The sequence below is a fragment of the Akebia trifoliata genome, chromosome 1, assembly GCF_017979445.1.
Source record: "Akebia trifoliata isolate Shusen 1 chromosome 1, ASM1797944v1, whole genome shotgun sequence".
NCBI classification, from domain to species: domain Eukaryota; kingdom Viridiplantae; phylum Streptophyta; class Magnoliopsida; order Ranunculales; family Lardizabalaceae; genus Akebia; species Akebia trifoliata.
The window spans coordinates 20,542,008-20,566,735 of NC_141375.1; the positions used below are offsets into that span (position 1 = coordinate 20,542,008).

Genomic DNA, 24,728 nt, shown 5'->3' on the forward strand with positions numbered 1-24,728 from the left:
TCCATTGCTTGTGATTTAAAGAACATTTCCATTGCTTATCTAATAATTTTCTAGACAGAATTGCATAAATATTTGGTGAGAAAACAACTAAGCATGGCCTCAAAGTTGCTTCGCAATGTGTCAAATCAACTGAGCTATGGGTCTAGACTCCAATCCATAGCATTGTAATAATAAGACTAATGCTATCTGACGCTCTTTTTTCAGAGGGCCCCAATACGCTCCCTGATCTGGCAGTTACAGAACCATAAATCTTTTTCTTGTGTATCCCGAAGCAAAAGATCTACTGTTCTCTGATGGGGGAGTACAAGGGGCGTCTGAAAAAAGGGTGTCAGATTATCACGACTAATAATAAATAAGAAAAACAAGTATCTGTGTAGTATTCATTTCTAGCATCAGTTTAATATATCATCAAATATAGGCCCACTAAGCAAATATAAGTACTTTGGTACCTCAAGAACACATTTATTACCATACTAAATAACAAACAAAAAGAAAAAGATAAAAAAAGTATCTTTGTTTCATCGAATTTTTCCTCCAAGATCATTGAATGGGTAAACCGTAATCATAATCTCTCGAGAACTAATTGATCAAATATACACGAGACCTTCCCGGAGTACGACTTACTGACATGATCCTAAGAGAGTGGAGACCAGGTTGAGGATTCCTGGCATATGTCAACTATGGAGAAAAACATATAAAACACAGTTTTTGTTCTACTCGGACTGTGTAAATGGAAATAGAAAGAGAGTGAGAATCTTACCTCCATTTAAAACATGTCGGCAAGTAGGCACCTTATTACAATATTGAGTCCTGGAAGAATCTTTCTCTTCACTCATTGTGTATAATCTTCATAGTAGCTATCGCTAATCACAGAAACGAATCTCTCAAGCCAAGGAAGCTGGTGAAGATCCTTTATGGTGTCAAGATAGGAGTCTGCACATCGGGGTGGGGATTGACAAGGTTGATGATCACTTGGACCAAAACCCCCAGCAAGAAACCTCTGGATCAGTGCCAATTGTGATCGTTCTTGATCCGTGTATGAATCCATAACTGTGGGAAGTGAATCAAAAGAGTCCCATCCCCATTGTCCTGAGTTGTCATTAGATTGGGTAGCCAGATTCTCAAAATTGTCTTCGTCCCAAAAGGCACATTGGCATGTTTGCTGTCCATCCCTATATTCAGCACCACATGAGTAGCAGAACTCATGCCCACACCTGAAAACATAAAACATGTTTCAGATCTTAAGTTCAAAAGATTTACTGAAAACCCATGTTATGGGTACAAACACTGTCAAAAACAGCTTTCACTCTCTAATTATCGACCACTAATCCTCACTTTCCTAGCAAAATAAGTATGTACACACACATACGCACACGGGACTCTGAACCAGATAGACCAATGCTTTCAGAGGCATGTAAACCTCGGGATGAGGCTCATTAAAAATGCCTTGAAGCATATAAAGTTGAAACATAATAGTCACAAGCTTTAGACCAAGATGCTTGCAAAAGGCATCGCCTCAGTATGCCTTTTAGCCAAGGTTTATGCCTTACATTAATCTTTTTATTTTTCTTTTCGAATAATTTCTTTCCCTTTCTTTTTTTATTTTTCTTTTCTTTCTTCTTTACTTCCATTTCTTTGTTGTTCTAAGCATGCCATATAATTAACATATTTAATATTAAATTCAGAATCTATATAATAAAACACAACGGTTGTCCCCAATCCTTTGATCCCCCACATAAAGAGTGGTTGAGATTTAATTTCACTACGAACCTCGATGAAAACTTTTTAACTTTATTCTCTTTCATTTTTCTCTTCCTTTTCAAGAATACCCTTCCATCCTTATTCTCTTTCCTCTTTTACCCCATTTCCAATAATACACCTCCAACTTTATTGTCTTTCTTCTACTACCCCTTTTCCAATAATAAGCCTCCGGCTTTATTGCCTTTCCCTCTTCCACCCTCCTATTAACCCCAAAGAGGATGCCCGTGCTAGTAGGCATGGGCAAACTCTAGTAGTTATATATGCAAAGAAAATCGTTGAGTGAATTTGATTTATAAAAATAAATTTGGTAGCATTTAGTATTATACAAAAGGAAGTTATTGAAAAAAAATAATATTTAGTTATATTTTTTCAATAACCATAAACATAGCTATTTATTGTAGAAATTTTCAACTATTCAAATATAAATATATTTTTGTTAAATATAAAATAATAATATTTTAATTGTTATTTATTGGAATGGATAAAAATTAGAATTTAATTATGTGAGTTTGAAATTTGGGAATATGTGGTGGCTATCCTAACTTTTAATTGTTTATTATTAATTATTCAATATATGTCATATTTTTTATTTAAAAAATATCATGCGCATGAGGCTCATGCTTTATGTCTATAGGTTTATGCCTTGAGGCAGTGACTAACTGTGTGCCTTGCTTCACACCTCATTGTCTGAAAGCATTATAGACAACATTTGGCACAATTGTAAATATGGGTACTTGGTACCCAAAACTTGATGCCTTCCACACATTCACACGCAATTGGGTGATTAAATTTGCAAAATCATTGGGGACCCTAGAGTGAGCCACACCTTTCAGCCTATTCCCTTACCTAGGGCATGATGTTATGAGTCAAGGTATTAAATTCCCAAAAAAGTCCAGAACTATTTCCCTTTTACCCAAGTATTGACATCTCAAGGGAACTAAAATTATTTTCCTGCAAAGTTTCCAAATCACTATTCATTTCACTTAATTTTTAGAGAATAGTTTACCTACACCGAAATTTTAATTTGCAGAATAAAAATGCATCATCACATTGACAGTATGTAAATATTTTTGAAATTTAGGGAAATCAAACTTTTCATCCCTACATTCATTTATGGTAAAATTAGAATAACTATTTACATTATAATAACTTCCAAGTATTGATATTTTATTAGATACAATAAAAAAGGTAAAGATGCATTTTTAAAAGTTAATAGTCCATATAATACATAATTTACTTATAAATTAAGTGAATTGAAAAGGCAACAGTTACTAAAATGCCCTAATAGCCAAAATAAATAAAATGCAAATATGCCACAATAAAAAGAGGTTTGAGTTTTATGATCAGGACCATCTCAAAATAAAAATTTAGCTTAGAATTACGATCAGAATTTGACTTGGTCTGCTTTATCAGGAAGATTTCTTTCTTAATTGATGGAAAGCATCAGATTGAAAAGGTTGACAAGAACTCTCCCTTATTAGTCATGAGAAAAAGGCAGCAAGGTACTCTGATACCATCTAACAACCTACAAGTTTTATTCTTCTTCAACCATTTCCAAAATTGCAATAGCAAACAAGAGCTGCTCTTTCTTTCTTAGGAACTCCTTAGATTAACATGTGAAACTCTTAACCCTCCAAAAATTTCTTCACTGGGTTGCTCCTTGCATATGAGTTTCTTTTTACAGAAATATTTCTGAGGAATTTTTTTCTAATCTTCCATATATAATGTCCACTGTCCCTTCTCTCAGCATCATCGTCACCAAAAGCCCTATCCCAAAGATTTGGGGTCACTCAATGGTCCTTCTCTACCCCTGTTAATTTAAAGAATATGCCTCAGGACACGGCACTTTTGATATGTCAAAGGAACTGGAGTTGAGAATCTCAGGAAAGATTTCCCAAGATTTTATCTGGATTCACTCCTTTTTTACCAATTATTGCAAAGTAACTAAACCACAAAGTTGGTAGCAAAACCAACAAATTTCATACCGAACTCTCTAATGGGTTGTATTCTTCAAAAGTGTGTAGATTACATAAATATAGATGAAAAGGTAAGTTAAACTTAGAATCGCTATAAGAAGGATATCTAACAAGTAAAAAGTTTCTATTTTTCTTTTTCTTCCCAATTGGAGTAATCTTGTTTTTAGCCAATTTCGTATGTAAATCTTAACGGGTAAAATTTTCCATGTGGAATGATGTTTGCACATACCAGCAAGTCATATGGTAGCAGCCTTGTGTATGCTCGATCATTCTCCGACATTGCTGGCACCGCCTCCACTTGTTATTTTGTGCCAGACGATGCAAAGTTATGTCTCCAGCATCCCTCTCCTCTATGGGCAGGTTCTGAAACTCCTCACAGCTCATTGAAGAATGCCATGGCACCTCACAATCCAAACAGATAAACCTCTGACACTCTGGGCACTCAACACAGCTTGTATCTGAATTACTCGACGAGCTCGCTCTTGTTGACAAGCATTGAAGAGGATTAAGCAGCACCGAACAATTCGAAAATGGGCAGTAAATTTTCTCTGAGCCAAGAAAATTGGCTTCTACAAGAGCTCTCTCCAACAATTCATAACAGGTGACGGGAAGAAATGATCTGCATTCACTAGCGGAGATGAAATACTTACATCTCAATTGAGGGCATCTTATGGGTACTTGAGAGCTCTGTAACTTTTGCTCCACGTAAGTTCTCATGCAATGTGAACAAAAACTGTGGGAACATTTCATGGTTATCATCATTGTTGATAGCTTTTCCTCACAACAGATGGGACAATCTTTGATTGATCCATCTCCCTTGGCAGACAAACAAACAATGCCAATTGCTATTTGGGCTAATCGCAATGGCCTCTCAAGTTCAATGGTGGGAACAAGTTGGAGAACAAAACATTCCAATTTACTGGCATGTTCTAGAATTCTTTCCCTCAATGCTATTAGAAGTTGATTCTCAAGTCTCTCTCCATGAACAATCTGTAAAAATTCTTATTGTTAAAGCACAATAATTCAGGAACATTACATGATTTGATATTATTTGGATGATTATTTAAAGGCTCAAATTGTGTTAACTGGGTTGTAAAATTTAACATCCAAATCTTTCCATGGGCAATCTATTGAAATTCTTCCAAATTTTTTTTTCAAAATAGATATAATACAAAGTTTTGTTCAGCAAAGCTGAGATTTAAAAAAAAAAAAAAATGATTTACATGATCATCACTTATTATGCAACTAAGTCTACATTCTGCAAAATGCATTTGGGTCTGAAAAACATGAGAAGTGCAAAACAATATCAACTGGACTGTAAAAGCATAAGTAGGCTTACGAAAATGGGGATTCAAATCATTGGATCATAAGATTCACAAAACAAACATGTGCATGTGCACATACACAGAAATGCATCCATGCACGTGTACATGCACGCACACACACACACACACACAGAAATACGTATGCAGATACCCAGTCATGCATGCACACACACATGTCATACTTACAAAAAATGAGAAAATCGTATACCTGAAACTCCAATATGTACCATGAACTCATAGTCACACAAACAATGATCTTTTGTAAAGTGCAAAAAATCTCGTATCATCAACTTCATTGGCAAATCAAACAAATTTGCACCTCCCACCAACAAAATCACTTTTCAGTATTTCCATTTAAGTGCTTATATCCATGTGAGGTGATGTAATTTTTTTAACCTAAAAATATGCCTAATGTTTTAACTCAAATAGTAAGATTTCAATAGCATAAATATCTTATGGTAATTATCTAAATGAATTCATACAAAAAATTCAACTGGTTTGACTTAAAATTAATTACTTAAATTATCTATTGTACGATTTTAATAATATTGGTGCAAAATATTATTGTGCACCTCTATCCAGTCAATAAGATGACAGTTTGGACTTAGAATTGTGTAATCACATGGTTACTTGTTAAATTTAGAGACGAGATTAGGATTAGGTATAATTAATCAAAATGAAGGAGAGAGTCCTAAGAAGTGACTATAGAACAATGGATTACTATTGGGTGGATATTGTGATGGAGCACTTCTGGAGTACAGAAAATTGTACAAGACAAATAAAGCCAGCCATGCTTTATGAAGCTTTGTTTTGGGCTGTCAAGAAGCAACACATTCATAGAATGAGCATAGCATATATAAGGATATTGTGCTCTATGAGTACTACAAGAAGAAAAGACAAATCATAAATGAGTATAGTGAAGGGAATTTATAATAGGCCTAATAGGTATAGAATAGAAGAAAGACAAGTGACGACAATAGTGAGGATTTGCCGGGGAGAATGAGGTAATGTTTTTTAACATGAAGCTTGAAATTCTTTATTAAATGTAAGGAGGCTCCACAATCAATAATAAAGATGTAACATGAAGTATTTGGTGAAATGTATTATCATCTCTCTTCAAGAGACTAAGATGGAATCAATGAATTAACAAACCATGTTTGAAGAAATGGTATGCCAAGATTGTAGATGGTGTGTTATCCCTTCAATGAGGTGTCATTTGGTGAAGAAATGTTTTTATCATCATTCTCTAATAGACTAAGATGGAATTGGTTGATTAACAAACAATGCTTGAAGTAAGGGAATCTAGGGATTGTAGATGATGTGGCATCCCTTAAATGAGGCATTCTGATCATATCTTGGTTTTGAAGATAAAAAGTTGTCCTCGTAGACGATATTTTGTTCGAGTATTGGGTGTCCTTGTTATGTTACAAGGAAGATTCAATTAGGTGAGTTTCCATAAGTACTTAAGGGCCATCAAATATATGTGTAATATCCCAACATGGGGAGGAAATGTATGATATTAAGGACTTATAGGACCCGCCATGGTGCTTGGAAGTTGATTTCAATGTCATAAAATTCTCATCGGATTAAAGGGGGAGCAAAATTACTCACTTCACGAGGGACTTCATCAACTTCAGTAGCAAGTGTGAAATATTTCAAGGATATTGACCCATCAGCTCAATTGAAGCAATTTACACAATCATTGCTAAGGTTCTTGCTTTTAGAAAGGAAGTGGTTATGGCTATGATCATCCTTACATCCCAAGGAAATTTAGTGACAAGAAGATAGATTCTAGATGGGTTGTTACGGGAAATGAGAGTATAAAGCCAAGCCTCTTAGGTGGTGTGCAAAGATTGACATTGGGAGGCTTACTACCATACAAGTTGGAATTTCTCCAACTATAAATTCCATAACATAAGACTTGGTGATTTGGTCCCAGATAAAGCAAATGGATTAAAACACATACCTTGTAATCTGTTCTTGTTAATGCTTATCCAATCAATTTCTTTAAAAGCACTAGACGATTAAGAAAATGTGATGGTGGGGGTTCTTAGCTGTATGATTAAGAGGGTAAAGGAAGTAGAGATTTTTTGGTCAAAAGAATGTTTCCTAGTATTACCCATTTTCAATTCGTGGATGATATAATCTTCCATAAAGAAATTTTGCTCATGGTGGAGAGAATTGAGAAGAGATCAACCTTGTGGAAATGGAAACATTTCCATTTATTTCATGGCAATATGTAGCAATTTAATACTATGATGATCATCATCAAAGCCTTACCCCAACATAAGTTCATAATAACTTGCTATATTTAGGGATGGGAATAGAGTTAACATCCTGACAAGGATACGTGGATTAGGCTATTTATTTTCTTTAAATGCATATCATATAAGCTTTGGAATCAATGAAGAATGCAAAAGATTGCTTAAGAGACTCATTCCACCATATTCTCATTCTTCTTCTTATATTTTTCAGATAGATTACTAGGTTTGTGCAAAAAATTAACAATTCCATTCAGGCATAGATTTGTAGAGTCTCAGCACAGATTTAAAACAAATTAAAAGATTTAAAAAGAAAAAAAATTGAAGAAGACACATATGAAGTATTTAAAAAAAAAATAAAAAAAAAATCCATGAAAATGAAACAACGCTAATAACGACTACCCAAATAAAAATACATAATCTTAAGATGCGACAGATAAATGTTATAAAATGATAATCAGATTTATAATTAAAAAACTTAAAACTGACCAGATGTAGACTACTGCATATTATACAATAAATAAATAAATAACAAAATACTTGCCTGATCATGAACAAGCTCGGAATCTGTAAAAGCAAAGATCCGACGAGTATTATTCTGCAAAGCTTCCACCAGACCATCCATCAAAGCCAAATACTCGGCCACTGTTTCCTCAACATAGAAATCAAGCTTTTTCTGCACTTGAATAACAGGAAACCCAAGTGATCTCTCCATAATCACCCCGATTCCAGAAAACCCCGAATCTGAATCTTTGGCCTCAGATATTGATACACCCTTGAAGAACATTTTCAAGCAAAATTCCTCTACGTGGTCCTTCGACACTCCATTTATCGATTCCTCCGTTTCCCTCCATTCATCATCCTCCCCGCAACAGCTACGGAATTCTTCTTCGTCTTCTTCTAATTTCTCTTTCCCAAGAAAAGATCCACCACCAAACTCATCCCTAAACTCCATTTTTTATACCAATTTATCCCAAAATCCACAAGAAGAAGTACCCAAATCCTAAATTCTTTAAAAACAACCTTTCTTTCTGCCAAAATCAAGAAACCTCACCTAGGAATCAATCCCAAATCCTATGTTTTGTTCAATTTCATCCAATATCAAAACTATGTTCATCAACCACAAACCCTAAAGAATCAATCTGTGTTCAACTGGTTGTAAAAGGGGATTTTCATACCAATCGTTCAATTTCAAATCAACCAAGAACCCATTGAAAGAAATCGTTTGGATGCTCCGTTTCAATGATTAATTCTACAAAAACAATGAAAAATCGAAAAAAAAAATGTCAAAATTTTGTTAAAATTCCTAGAAAACGAAAATAAATAAATAAATGGGATCAGTTAATCCCTTCTTACCATTATCAAGAAGCCCGTCAACTGAAGCCCTAAAGAGAAACATGTTTCTCTATTCTGCAATTTCTTTGGTATTAATCTTGAAGCTCTGAATGATTTGTGTGGTGTTAAACACTAATCTGACAAATCCCCTTTTTTATTCTACAAGCTTCTTCAGATGTGTACAGTGAGAATCAGTTACTGTTACTGCTGATGTTAGTGGCGTAAAGAGAAAGGAAGGTTGTTTCTTGAGCTGGCATTCTCTCTAATAATTTTATTCCCAAGTCAAAGAAGTAGGGCTGCAATGGATCGGATTTTGGATCAGTATGGAACTGATCCGATGAAAATCAGATTGATCAAATTCCGATGATTCAACCCAAATGGATTGAATCGTGTGTTAAGATAGAGTATACTAGAGATGAGGATGTTGAGATGGATAAGTTAAAAGACTACAAACGGTAAAATTTAAAACGAACATGTTCAAGGAATTGTAGGAATAACTTCGGCAACTGATGAACTAATATAAATTCAACTGGGATGATTTGAGTATCTTCAATGATGGTCAACTATAATCTTGATTAGAAGAAATATTCAAATTGAAAGTATGAAAAGAGTGAAAGAAATATCTATAAAGATTGATTTTATAGATATGATAAAAATTGATATAAACTCACTAATGGATTGTATACATATCCTAGACGTTATTTGTGGAGAGTTTTTTGGATTTCTACTCTTTGAGATGAAAACTTTCTTCTGATTGTAGGCTTGATCTAATCAACTTTCCTCCTTGTTAGTGTTGACTTGATTAACTTCTTATGATGTTGGTTTTGACCTTAATCTTTCGACCTCTTCCTCCTCAAGATGGTGATCTGACTCTTCCTAACTCCTTTATGACTTCTAGGACAAAAGAATGTGAGAAGGTTGGGCTTCAGCGTAGTGCCTACCAACAATCCTCTGAAGATCTATTTAGTACTTGGATAAAAGAAAAATAAATGAATGAATTAAAAGGAAGATAAACAGTAGACTTGTAGAGAGATTTTACTTGTTGAGTTTCAATTAGCTCTCCATTTAGTTTAGTAGGTTGATTTTTTCATGACGAAATCCAAATGAATCCATGAGCTCGGGTTCTGCACTTCTTATGAATTTTGCTTTGTACCTTAAGATTAGGCGTGTCAAACTCTCTTGTTTCGATAAGTTATGTGTCTTTTGTCATAAATGAGGGTACTTGACGTATGGGAGAACTCTTATCTCCTTTAGGTCGATTTTGATATGATACAGACTCTAAATCTGAATTGAGGTCTAACCAAATTAATTGGTTTCCTTTAAACTAATTGTAGCTTGTCATCTTACACTCATTAACCTAAAGTCCCACCATGCTTTATCCTTGAGTAATCTCGGTTTGTGCCGAACTTACATTCTAATTATGAGGTTTAGGTTCAATTCCCTCATGTTTTAATGACTCGATTTGAAATTGACACATAATTTTAAGTGGGCCCGCTCTCATTTTTTCATGGCATCTATCCTTATCGTTTTTGTGTGACGAAAATGGTTTTCACATTATCCTCATAAAATTTCATTCTATTTGACATATTTAACTTAATTAAAACTTGATTTGATTTTTGAAAAATCTACATTATTTTTTTTACTTCGTTAATTCAAGTAAAATTTTAGGTTTTTAATATAGTTATTAATATTAGAATTGGGTGTTTTTCTTTTTTTTTAAAACTAAAAATAATTATTCAATATAAAATTGAATAGTCTAAAGTTTTATCCATATAATCCCCCTTGTTTTTAGGGTATATATTATTCAAACGCACTTCGACGCCAAGTTAGGATGCATTCTCACATCATTACACAAGCCAAAATGAATAATCAATTACTTTAGTTCTTATCTTTTATATTTTTCTTTTAGTTAGGTCTTTTGTTTTAATCAAATCTTTTGCTTTTTAAGTTTGACAATTATTAGGCATCTAACTTTACAAGTTTATCTTTTTCTTATGAGGATTCTTATTGTTTTTTAATCAATAATGCTTTACTGCATGAATTTTTTTATATGGAAGACCTCCTATCTTTTAATCATTTAAGTACCTTTTCTCATGCAATGGCTCTCTCATGATCGGCCGTATTAGATGTCAATGAATTATTTTGAATCAGAAGATTGGTTCATGTGTCACACATTCTCATTCTCGTCCATGTCTATGATGTATCAATAAATTCTCATTATTCTCTTTAGTAATATTAATTATGTTAGAATAACACATGTATGATTAAAGATGAAAGAGAAAATTACTTAAAGGACCATGGCAGAGGGATTTCTTTCTAATTAATCCCTAAGTTTTGGAACTTGTCTTAATAGTTCATTTAGTAAAACTTTCCTTTCTAATCAGTACATGAATTCCATTCATTACATTTCACATGATTAAATGTCTTAACCATTTGATCTCTCGTTTTTGGAAAAAAAAAAAAAAATTGGATTTTTAATATCCCAATCAAGTTTTAGAGACTCCATTTCATTGAAAGGATTTAAGAAGGAAGAAGTGATCAATTTCTATCTATGATTTTTTTAAGCTTTCTAAAGACGTTTGTAAAAAATTAGATTTTTTTCATTTTTTTTCTTCGTTTTTGTATGAAAATCAATGAATGATGATTATTTTGGTTTGAAATCATCTAGATAAGTCCTTATCTCAAGTTTTTAGTTATTTTTTTCATGTATTTTAATCGAAAAAACTTAAAAAATGAAGATGGGTGGATTTTACCAATGTCGAATTCACCACTTTTTATTATTGAGTTAGACATTAAAAAAAAAATTAGAATTCAAAAATAAAAATTAGTGAGCTCAACAATAAAAATGTTGACCTCGACAATAAATAAAATTTGGAGAGTTCGACAATAATGAGAGACTATTAAGAATTTTTTTTTTTTTTTTAAACAAAATGGACTATTTAGAAACTGCCCAAATCTTAAGGACAATTTAATAAAGAATCCCTCCACCTCTATCCTTTAAGTAATTTTCCCAAGAAAAAATCATATTTATTCTTATAATGTATTTTAATAAAAAATAAAATTTTTTTTTGGATGTTTTACTTAGATTAGGGTCTCGTTCCCACTCTAAGCTTTACCCTACACTTTAACAAATGTGTTTTGTCCTACATGGGTTAGAAGTTTTGGAATGGGCTGATTTTTGGTGAGGATGATCTCTATAGTGAGGAGATCATCTTCACCAAAAATCAGCTCATTCCAAAACTTCTAACCTTATCAAAAATGATTTACAAAAAGTGGACGGTCCACGATTTTTCAACTTGTAAACATGGGGCTAAAAATTTCGGAATGGGCTGATTTTTGGTGAGTATGATCTTCTAATCATAGAGATCATCCTCATAAAAAATCAGCCCATTCCAAAACTTCTAACCCATGTAGAGCAAAATACGTTTGTTAAAGTGTAGGGTAAAGCTTAGGGTGTTGAACATTTCCCCTTAGATTATTGGATTGGATCTCAGACTCAGATGTAAGTATAACTGACCTAGAACCAAAACAATAATATATATTGGATTGAATTCTTTTCGGATCGGGTCTTTTATTTCGACCCAAAACCCTGAGACTGGGATAAACAAAAGGAACATTTGTTTAATTGAAAAAAAAAATGATTGGATCGGAAACCTAGGCACATGGGAGTTGCATTGAAAAATGTCATCTTAATTTGACTTTTTAATAAGCCATAGAAATTTTAATACATCTGGTCTGGCAGTGCAGAGAGTTGAACAAATGACAATGATTATTACCGACTTACTCTTCTTTTAAAAATGTATAATTTAACATTTTCATGAACCGAAGATTCGATAATGGAGTCCAAATGATACTTAAATTATTTAGAGCAGTGGTTAAACAAAGGAAAATGACAGTTATTTTTGGATTATATGACGAGGTTGTCCTCACGGGGGTCCACACTGTTGAATTGTGTAACCTGCTACTTAGACCAAAAACCTCACACAACTTTAAAAAAAATATGAGAATCTTTTTAGGTAAATTAGGTAGATCAATAATTTGTGATTTCAATTATGATTTTAAATCGTTTGAATTGGTTGAGTCTGAATATTTGTCCCATGATTGACATAAAATGAGAATTTGCTTGAAACAATTTGGGGGGAACTGATTTGTTTGGTCTAAACTATACTCAACATTGAGTATTGATAGATTTGATCCGATGTTTGATTTTTAAAAAAATGGACTTATTAATTGCAAATTTAGTACTGAGATCTCGATGATGCGATAAGATTCTGAAAAGAAAAAAAATTTGAAAAAAGAGTTGGTGGATTCAAACAATTAAACAATAAATTGTAATTCAGAATGGTGTCCCGTTCCTATAACAAATACAGTGTCTACATGGCACATGTTTATTGGAAAACAAAGACATTGGATTGTGTGCCATCTAGAAAAACAGTTTGGTTAGGAAGTCAATGTGCCTTAAAATCTTACCAAAACACATCAAGTAGACACCATTCATATGCTATAGGAATGAGATACTATATTGGGTCTTGACTTATTTAAACTTAGGATCCAATATGGTGTCCCGTTCCTATAAAATAAGAACAACTTTCATGTGATATGCCATGGTTGGAGTTTAAAACACATTGGCCTCCTATCAAACTAACCCAATGTATTTATTTTCCAATAAAAATGTGTCACGTAGACACCATTCCTATCTATAGGAACCGGACACTGTACTGGATTGCTATTAGTTAGTTTAACATGAGTCTTCCCTCCTTAAAGACAAATAGAAAATGACCTAGATGTCCTCATCATCAACACGTGGCCAAAAATTAAAAAAATCCATAGATTTTTTTCCTTTCAAAAACCTGTCATCTTACAACTCTTTAGCTTCTAGGATAAATTATTTTTAACACATTTATTATTCTTCTTAAATCTATTATCTTCAACCTTATCCTTAACCTCCTGATTTTCAAAACCTTACATTTTTCTACACAAAACCCATGGTCTTATACTACTTCTTGAAAAATCCTATTTTATTCTTGAGGTTTGAAGGTTGAAGAAGATAGAATCTTTAATTTGAAGAAGAGGATAAATGCTTTTACCTTATAGGTGGAAGAATTAGGAATATTTTACCTAATTAAGAGGTTGAAGGTAGAATCTTTAATTTGAAGAAGATGATAAAATTACAATCTACCCTTGTATAGACCAAGTTTGACTTTGATTAAAAGTCAAGGGATTCTTAAATAAATAAAACAAAAAGGTAATTTAAACTAATTCTCTAATTATCTTACTTTAAAAAATCAATTAAGATAAACAAAAATCAATTCAATCCTAATTAGGGGTGACAATCTTAACACGACCTGTGAACACAACTCAAAAATGACATAAAATTAGTGGATTTGGGTCATAATAGTATCAACCTGTCTATCATGATTATTAAATGGGTCGGGTCCGAGTTAGGGGCGTCAACCCGCTTAACCCATTTTGACACGTTTAGTTATTTTGTCATTAATGTGTAGTTTTAAATATATCCATAATTATTTACGAATTTTTTAAATTACCCATTTTTTTGCTAGAATTTTCTAAAACTTTTTCATAATACATTTTTTTTCAATCTATAAAATATAGAGGGTGTTTTAAAATATTTTTCAAATAATTAACGTTTAAGCTTTTTATTTGGCAAAAAAATAATTTTCTAATTCAATTCTAATTAAATACTTTTAACCAAGTACAACTCTAATAAACCAATTCTAATACAATAACAACTCCCAGAAGATGATAAAAACAAATCTCCATCACCAAAAAAAATAGTTTGGTATGTAAACTTTCCCCTAAAATTTAAACCTCCCAAAAACTCTCAAAGAGTTAAAATCCTCAAAAATAGAAATTTCAAATGATTACCAATTCAAGATATCCTAAAGAAGATCAGATAATAACTCATCTATGAACTCATGAATCAATCCATAATAAAAAAAAGAACTCAAAATTTTCCATCAAAAATTATCTTTGTCTAGCTTATATTCTCTTCTATGAGGAAATCATGAGTTACAACACCATTTTAGATAACACTCACCAAAAATCTTAGTTTTGTAATTTATAATACAATTCACATGTTATTCAATTGATTACCAATTCATTAATATTCAATCGATTAGAATATGAAAATTATTTATGACGACGTCTGACACCAAACTATGGGTCAATTATAAGACAAAATGTGCTTAGTGGTCTATGGGCCCAATAATTCACTTAAAACACTTTATTACTGGGCCAAGGCAATCTTGCCAATAATTCTTTTTTTTTGGATTCGTGTTTATTCTGTTTTTCACATATTCTACAAACTTTTAAACATGTAAACAACTAAAGATCAATCTTGCCATGAGATTAGATCACCACAACTACTAATGGTAGAGACAGGTTAATCCTAGAACCCAGTGATGAGACCAAAAGCCCCATGACTCTTGGTAGTTCAAGTTGGAATAAAATGTAGACAAGCTTCGATAGTATGGGCAAAGTGAAAATTCTTGATTTGAAAAAGTCTATATCGATTATATTGAAATTAAGGTACTTTGACACTTTAATTTGTGGCAAATTACCAAGTGGTGCACTTTCTAGTGGTATTAACTTCCTTAAGGAAAGGACCCAAGGTCTTAGTCTAAAAACATTTTGTAGTGTGTGCAAGAGTGTATTTTTAAGAAGTGTTTTGAAAAGTGATTTTCAACCACTACCCTTTTGATCGAGCCGAAGCTTAATTTACCAGAAGTAGAAGAGGCTATCTATTACATCTTAGGGTTGTTTTAGAAAAATGATAAAATAAAAATAATAAAAAAGGGAAAAAAATGAGAAGTAGAAGAAGAAAAAATATGGATGCAATGTTATTTTCTTTTCTTATTATCCTTACTCTACCATGTTTTTCTTCTTCTTGGAGTTTTCTTTTTACTCTTCTTGAAGTGTGTTTTGTCTTTGACTTGAGTGGCTTGAGTTGTTGATCTTGAGGGTTGAGTGATGAGAAAATTGAAGGACTTTAGAATTGAGAGAGATAATGATTGAATGCTAAGAGTTAGAGCTTGATAAAGGGGTTTAAGTCGGGGGGGGGGGGGGTGTGAGAGCATGTGGAGTTTTATAGGATTTTGGAGGTGTCTTTTAGGGGTAAAATGTGGTGAAAGTGCAAAAAGGTGTAGGATGACATGTGATTTATAAGTAAGATATATGAAATTTAAGGTTAAAGGGAGGGTACATGTGGAAGGTAGTGTAAGTGGGTTTTTTTTTCACCCAGATGGGTTAGATTTTTCAACCCATATGGGTTGAATGTTAGGTAGGGTTAAAAGGAGTGGGTTCTATAAGAAGAATGGTGGTGTAAGGGGTGATTGTTGAAATTTTTGAGAGGTTGAAAAATATGATAACAAGTGTCAAAAAGGCGTGTGAGGGGTGTGTATTAGGTGAGTTGATTAGGGAGAAATGGCATGGAATGGCTTGTGTTAGGGGGTTTGGAAAGAATGATGGGGGTAGGTTAAGACATGGGTGTGGGTTGGTTAGCTTTTTGGAGAATGGTGATGTAGATGGGTAAATGACTTAAGGAGGTGGGTTGTGGTGGTGACATGTGTCTCATTTTGATAATCTTTGTGGTAATTGATGGTGATTATGAGTATGACATTGGACTTGGGTTGAGGTTAGGGCTTAAGGTAGGCTAATGATTTGGGTTGGGTTGGGTTGGACTTACGGTTATTTTAGGTCCAATGGGCTTGGGGGCGGAGTTGGATTTGATTAGTATAGGATTGAGTTGGGTTGAAAGGTGATACATTCCAAGCCTATGGGCTAAGCAAAGAGACCTTAGGCCCTTATCTGTAATAAAACAAATATATTTTTGGTTTTGGCCTTTAAGCCCATTTCGATTTTGAAGTGATTTTTTCAGATATTTTTGCATGAGGACCCGTTCAAATTGAGGTGTCTACATTTGTTACATAAAAGAAAAGTAATATTGTTGTGAAAATTTCATTTTTAGTGTGTTGTTGCTATTTTTATTTTTATAATGAAATCCCATCACTTTCATTGGAGTCTCATTAAAATCACTAAGATTCAATACATTGAATTTCACTTTTTTTTTTTTTTTACTAACTAAATGTTTTTTAAAACTAGTCCAGCGTCCTCACATATGACCGACACTTAGGTAACCATCAATTTGGTGGGTAGAATGGGGTGTCTAACACCTTCTTCATCTTTTAATTGAACTTTTTTACACCATGTGATGGTTAGGTTCAATTTGGAGTCATCATTTATTCAAAAAAATGATTTTAGCACTTAAGAATTTATGAATGGTGGTTACTCCAAAACTCAAGTACTATGGCGGTTTAGAGGTTAAACTTTTGTATTTACATCAATCAATTTTAAAATTGGAGTCCAAGTCTCCATTAAATAACCTAACTTCTCTTGAGGAGCGCTTGAGAGCTTCTTTTTATTTGAAAAGAATTTTTATCTTTTGAGAGAAAACGATCTAAGACCTCTTTAAATGATCTAAGATTCGGTATTTAATAGGTTAGAATAAATTGCCTTTTCAACTATACTCCTAATTTAATAGGTTTTGTCTAGTTGGTTTAAAGGTCAAATCGGTCTAATTTCAAATTAGGCCCATCATTAGGCTAATTGACTTTTAGGTCAACCCATTTTGCTGAGTTTGGAAGCTTGATTAATTATGGGCTGACCCATCTTATTGGGTGTGTGGGCTTAGTACTGACATGAATCACCTGAACTTATTTTTGGATCATGAGTTTTTATTTGACAAAATTCAAAACCAAGTTGTATTAAGTACTCCATTCCAAGCGAAACAAAGGAGAGCCTTCTCCTCCAATACAAGAAAAGCTCTTGCCTTAAACCTTAGGGTTACCATCCAAAGCCCTTCCCTTCTATTTAACAAGAATCTAGGTAGAATGCATCTCATACACTTTTTTACAATGATTCCTGATAAGATGAATCACCACGTGGCATACTGAGTCGACTCCTTGACTTGGACAAGTTTGGAAATCATAGATCTGTATGCCTCGGGATACTGAATCTCTTAGGATACACTTTTCCATGGGGAAGTGCAATTGTGTATCTCAAGGCCTATAGATCTACGGTTCCCAAACTTGTCACGTCAGGGAGTCGATTGAGTAGGCCACCTGGTGAGTCATATTATCACGACTCTTTTAGAATGCCCCTAACTTATTCCAATCATTCCAAACTTATGTATCAGACCTCACCATATAAAGAACTATCTACTATTGGAAAATTAACCGAAAAAAAAAAAGTATTTCAAGTTAAAACTGAAAAGAAAAGAATCCCATTTGGTCATCAAAAAGGCAAAAAAGCATTTTATTTCAACTGAAATGTTACATCAAACAACTTCGCCCTTCCATTTTAATGAGACAATGAGAAGACAACTATTCTTACTTTTTTTTTTTTTTTTTGAGGGAAAGACACAAACTTATACAGTGCAGAAAGAAATCATACAACTTTCTTTACAAAATGTGAGGACAAGAGAAAGAGAGTGAGTCAAACGTGCATGATTTGGAGCTCACATACCAAAATGTTAATTGAAATAATATTTATTTTTTACATTATTTCGTTGATCATTAGCCATAATAGCTAGGATTAACACTAATTAAGCCACGTTGGCGATAATAATCTTAAGCCCATTTTGCCATAAGCGACATGCCACCAGCACCAAGAAGAACAGCAATGTACGATTTGATTTGTAGCTTTATACTACCTTGCAATTTGGGTCCCATGAAATCTGCAGATAAGAGGTCTACTAAGGCCATGTAGATTAATAGCCCGGCCGATGAAGCATTTAGTAATCCAACCGCTATCAATGAGCTAGGGCTATTCTCTTTGTAAACCTTTGATAATGCAATTCCAAGAGCGATCCCAAAGGGGGTCGTCACAGAGAAAAAGAACACCATGACAGATTTCTTGAAAAACTTGTACTCAGCCTGAATAAAATTTAAGAGATGAAGGAATTGTAAGAGGCAAGTGTATTTAAATTTGTGAGCTACTGAAGGTGAAGCTGCTAATTATATAAAAAACATGGAATTTATTTTCACCTGGAGTATGCAACCACCAAGACCCATTCCTTCAAACATTTGATGGAAGCATAAAGCAGCCACGAGAGGCTTTATTGTGCAAGTATTGTTTGAGGCTCCTAGCGAAAGCCCAATAACGATTGAATGAACGACAATACCCAATTCGAGTACCTAGAACAGTTTTCAAAACTATAAAAAAGTGGTTTGAACATGTATAATAAAGACCAATAGCAGCATTGATGATGAGTACTTTGGTGTAAGCTTAGTAGAGATAATAAAGCATGTGTGGAGTAATAATTTAATGCCATGGGATTGGATACATCCAACAATCATCGGTGTTTCTCGTAATACACAGCAAGTTAATGAAGAGATTAGAAAAAAAGATATCTAGGGCTAGTAGTATTAATTAATAATTACCTAATTAGAAAATGCTAATTGATGCTTTAGAGCATGTGAAGTAATGTAATACAATATATGGGATACACCCAATCATCATCATTGTATCTCATCATAACAACCAAGTTCATGTGGTAGAGATCATAAGGGAAATAGATCTGGGGTTGGAAACATCAATTTGTATTTTTAATTAGAAATGTATAAATTAATCCACGACATTAGCATCTATAGAATCTTTCAGATTAGGTTTATTTCAAGAGAAATTTCCCAAAACATGATCAACTTTTGATGAAATTACCATTCCGGCTAACTGTTCGTTTTAATTCCCAAAACATGAAGAGCGAGATTGCAGGTTTTTCAAAGTGACGAAATGGCAATTTTCTATATTTTGGTTGACGTAATTTATATATAAAACCCCTATTAGGACTCATGTATTGATTATTCAAATCAATCACAATCATTTCATTACCATGTTAAGTTGTTAAATTAACAACAAAGTGGCATACGTAATGTTTCTTAGATATACAAAAATAAAAAATAAAAAATGTGGGAAAAAAAGGATAAGTAGTCAAGTGCCTTGAATTTTACCTTTTATAGCATGAACGTTTGTCATTAAATGATGTTGATAGAATTAATTAGAAAAGATATGAAAAATACATACTACGCCTTCACAGAGATAGGGCTCCAAGAAGATTTGAATGGGTTAAAGTGTTGTTGATAATGATAGTGATGATGATGTATGCACATGTATTATAAAAATGGCGTACCACTTATTGTGTTAGGTATGGATGACAATTTGTGATTGACTCAGGAACATGAGATACCACCTTTGCTAAAAGAATTTACATTTATGGTGTTAATTTCTATGGGTTTCCCTATTAGTGGGCATGTATTCATAGGGTCATTGGCGTTCTTTACATGAACAATTGTATTTGGAATCTGTTTATATCTTCAATTTCCTTTTTAATATAAATGATAATTCATGCATATTACTAGACATAATCCAATAAAGAAACAAGATTCATTCAACTCACCTCAAACTTATGATGATGGCAATGATATGATAATAATAGATAAAAAAATTTAAGAGAGCTTACCATAGCAACGACGCGATAACGTAGCAACTGCGGGCCTCCATTTGCAATCACTGGGGCATGATGGTGCCCATGGAAATGAACACCTTCCCTCGTCACTGCCATCTCTGTATCCCCACCGATGACTTCACTATCCGGTTTAATGCCCGAATGGTTTCTCCTACTATAAATGCTAGTAGCCATAGAATCCACCATTAGCGTCACAATAGCAGACAACATTGCAACAAATCCTGTAAAAGGGAACTTATGCCAAGGGTTATCAGGCAAGCAACTTGACGATAACATGTCAAAAGAGTCAGGCAAGACGTGCATAAAACCCGTTGCAAGGATGATCCCAGCGGCAAATGCCTTAACGATGATAAAAAGGTTTCGATCGGGATGTAAAGCAGGGATTGACCGCGTGAAGAGAGGTAAGCAGACACCAATCATGCTTGTGACAAGGATTGAGGCAATGGCAATGATCTTGAGTGGCAGTGCAGCTGACTTGTCTATGCAGTCTCCTGCTGATTGAGATTGGCATTCTAGAGATTTATCATCACTAGTATTTTGAGATTGAGAGAGAACTTTGGAGGAGAAGATGGAGATGAGGATGAAGAAGGTGAAGATGAGGTTGGGGATAGAAGTTTCCATTGACTTTGTTGTTGTTTTTTTTCTTCACCTCTAACTTTGAAAAGCTTTTGTGTTGGGCTTGTCCTTTGGTGGAACTTTTCTCTATATATAAAGAAGTTTGTTGCATCATATGTCATGTACTTATCCGTGCTTGGAATTATAAAATTATAAAGAAATGTAAGTTTAATCTCTCTCTCAACTAAATTTTTTTCCCCTTCTAGTACCTCCACCGTACGTGACAGGTGGCAAGTGTCCCACTTCTACACGTGTTCCACCTAATCATAGAGGCATGTTTCCGGCCTTAGTATGAGAAAGGAGTGTGGATGGCATGCAAACTCAGGCGTCTTGCATTGGGTTTGTGAGGATGTGTCCCATCTGTTTAAAATATGGAGAATTCCAATCGTTGACCTCAAGATTGTCTTTAGCATTACCTATTTCATGGAATATTTCTATGAGAGATTTACCCTCCAGACCTAACTGTTGCATTTTATTAAAAAAAAAAATACTCCATCGTAGGAATCTTAAATTATTCTATGGAGTTTGTTATCCAACAAACCTTGAATTGGGGATCTGCATCATAAAATTTAAATTGATGTGGTTAATTTGTTACTTAACATATCTTGGAGTGGATTTTAACCTCATCGATATGTGGCATCCAAAAGCATGATCTAATGTCATAGGATTATAAAGGATAAAATTCTAAGAACTTTGAAAAAAAAAAAAAAAAAATACTCCATCCTAAGGAATCTTAAATTATTCTATGAAGTTTGTTATCCAACAAACCTTGAATTGGGGATCTGCATCATAAAATTTAAATTGATGTGGTTAATTTGTTACTTAACATATCTTGGAGTGAATTTTAACCTCATCGATATGTGGCATCCAAAAGCATGATCTAATGTCATAGGATTATAAAGGATAAAATTCTAAGAACTTTGAAAAAAAAATAAAAATGACCAAAAGTAAGTTAATTTTTATCATTGAATTTTAGTTTTAAAGTTGGGATTTGGATAGCCATCTACTTTCATCACCTTCGATTGAAGCTGAAAAAGATTTTTTTGTTTTTGTTTTGAATGAGTTTTTCCATAAAATCTAGAAGGTTGCTGTGTTAGATTGTCAATTTGATAATTCGTGTGCGCCTAACAACCCTTAAGAAGATTTGAAATCTTATTAAGTTAGTCTTGCTGGTTTGATTCATAAAGTAAGGTTTGTTCAACATCAAACTTGATAATGTAAGGGAGTTTTTGTAATAAAATTGTATCAGATAGGCCTTCTTGGTAAATCTCTCCATGTAGATTTTATCTTTAGAAAGATGAGTTATTTTCCTAAATATTTTCAACGAACTCCAACTCTTTAAAGGTATTTTATAAAGACTCCTTAGGAAAATTGGTGATATTAGGTTTACTCCCTTGTAAAATGCAAGATTAGGTTTACTCTGTTGATTGTAAATCAACATTGCGTTTTCTTGATGATTTAACAGTGATAACTTTTATATATATAGAATAGCGTTCTTTAGACAAAATCCTAAATAATATTTTAGACAAGTTTTGTCTTATATGACTAAGAAATTTCAGAATAAACTGATTTTTTGTGAGAATAATCTACTGACTATAGAGATCATCCTCACCAAAAATCAGTCCATTTCGAAACTTTTTAGCCCATATAAGACAATGCTTTGTCTAGAATGTTGTCTAAAATTTTGTCCAAAGAACGCTACTCTTATCTAATCTTGAGAATCGTATTTTAAAGGATATTGTCACCCCTTGAATCTTTTTTAATACTCACTCACACCCCAGGAGACAAGGTTCCATTCCAACTGATTATTCTCCTTAGGAATATAATGCAATTTAAAAAGGACAACAAGAAAGGCTTGCTAAGGTGGCTGAAATTTTGATTTTGATTTTTTTCAAAATGCTTTACATATAATTATATTACTAAGTCAAAATTTAGAAAAATAAAAAAAATAAAAAATCAAAATTTCACTGTTTAATCGTTAAGAAAAAGACAATGTTGACTTATGGGCAAAGGTGTTAAAACCTAATCTTCCATTTTGTAAGGGTTAAACCTAATATCACAAATTTAACTGGGGACTATTTCTAAAATACGTACCCAATCTTTAAATATGAAAATCCTTGACGATAAGTGCTCGGCTTTCTCCATGAGGGCATACTTGGTACATGTGGATATCTGGCCATGATAACACCTCAAGTTGTATAAAGTTATTAATATTTCGCCTGAAAGGAATAAGTGCCGTTTCCAATAATTCTTATCATCACAATTTTGTGATCCCATTGTTGATTAGCAATCCAATGTCTTAGATAACTTTCGATGCATCATAGAGTTATAGAAAATGATCCCAAACAAGAATACTAGGGGGAAGAAATCGAGGCTGTATTTCATTCCCAAACAAGTTATAGACACAAACACTGTTTGAGACTTTGAGTCACATAAATCTGATTATATTATGCATTTTTTTAAATATTTTTTAAATTATTTTGATTTGACTTATAATACTTGCATCCACTAGTAGAGGGAGATCGTTTGATCATGTTCAACAAATACCAAAAAAAAAAAAAAAAAACAAAGTGATTTGAGATAGTAAAAACATACATGCAAATACTAGTAGTCAAATTTGAGGACAACATACACTTCTTCCAACTTCCAACCCATAAAATTCAGGATGAAAACTTTGATAACGACACGAGTTCCGAGAATCTGGTTATTGGGTTGAGGCCTCCAATAACCTGACTTAGTCCCAAGTTGACTTATATGCAACTAATATATAATATAAATAAAATTAAAATTTTATTATCAACTACTTCAAGCTTACCAGCCAAATTTTTTATCATACATTTCAAAGGTGGGCCCTGTGTACTTCGGTTTGTACCAACTAGTACTGTACCAATGACATAATATGTATTGAAAATGTCAAGTGTTATTAAGTAACATTTTGGAAGAGTTTTATATATGTTAGTCATAAGAAGTATATGATTCTTTAATCAATGATAATGAGTGCACATGATAAATCATATGCGATCTATACCCGGCTGATGCAGTAAGGGCACATAACCACATATCTTTTTCCTTATGTATCCCGAAGAGAAAGATTTATGGTCCTAAGCCCTTACCTCGTCAACTACGTACAGACCGCATATAATTTACCACTTGCACTCATCACGACTCTTCTTTAATAGGAAATGATTCAACCATCCCATAAAATAGAATTGAGTGAGTTTGAATCTTTGGAGTAGATTAGGAATCAAATATGGTTTAACATTCCTTGACCCAACAATAGTTGACCAGACCCAAATGACCTAAATCTAGGGATGATTTCTCATAATCTTGGGAAGTTTCTAATGTGAAATGTGAAATCACCTCGACCCTTGTCGTTCGCTAAATAGCGAATAGGGGTCCGATTACGTATCTTGGGGACATAGTTTTTATTTAAGAACCATAGATAACTCCAAAATGAATCAGGTTGGTCCACGAGTAATGGGTAATAGGTCAGATTACGGGTTTTGGAAGGTATCAGGCACCGAACCTGCCTGATCAAGATGATTAGTTTCTACTACGATCCAAAAATATCCTATGGTCAATATTCAAAGACTAAAGGTCAAATTAGGGTCCAATCATCGTCGAATTACATCGGATTTACTAAACGGATCTTAAGACTAAAATAACTACATGGATTCTCGAATTTTGCATGATGGAACCCCACGATTTAGTAAAGTTTACGTGACATAAAAAATTAATGGATCAATTCAGTCACATTTTGAAGAGTATGAAATCAATTTTTAATGTCATATACACAAAAGTAGTTAATTGGCTCATTAACAACATTTTATCAAAGAAATTCGATTTTTGAATCGTTACGTGCATTAAATTAGTGAGTTGACCCACACATTTCTAATCAAAGAAATTCGATTTT

The 24,728-nt window shown here is 33.3% G+C and overlaps 2 protein-coding genes across 2 annotated transcripts; both read right to left on the minus strand.

The window, feature by feature from the left end:
* Positions 1-460: 460 nt before the first annotated feature.
* Positions 461-9,041, minus strand: LOC147410881 (RING/U-box superfamily protein). Its single transcript, XM_086441159.1, has 4 exons — positions 8,680-9,041; positions 7,868-8,575; positions 3,967-4,727; positions 461-1,214 (listed from the first exon to the last, which is right to left on the minus strand). Exons 2-4 carry the CDS (start codon positions 8,276-8,278, stop codon positions 833-835), a joined length of 1,554 nt encoding a protein of 517 aa, XP_086297285.1. The 5' UTR covers positions 8,279-8,575; positions 8,680-9,041; the 3' UTR covers positions 461-832.
* A 9,060-nt stretch (positions 9,042-18,101) lies between these two features.
* LOC147410882 (fe(2+) transport protein 1-like) lies at positions 18,102-20,896 on the minus strand. The gene is made up of 3 exons (XM_086447525.1): positions 20,195-20,896; positions 18,723-18,872; positions 18,102-18,611 (listed from the first exon to the last, which is right to left on the minus strand). The coding sequence occupies exons 1-3, from the start codon at positions 20,819-20,821 to the stop codon at positions 18,306-18,308; spliced, it is 1,083 nt and encodes a 360-aa protein (XP_086303651.1). The 5' UTR covers positions 20,822-20,896; the 3' UTR covers positions 18,102-18,305.
* Between the last annotated feature and the right edge of the window lie 3,832 nt (positions 20,897-24,728).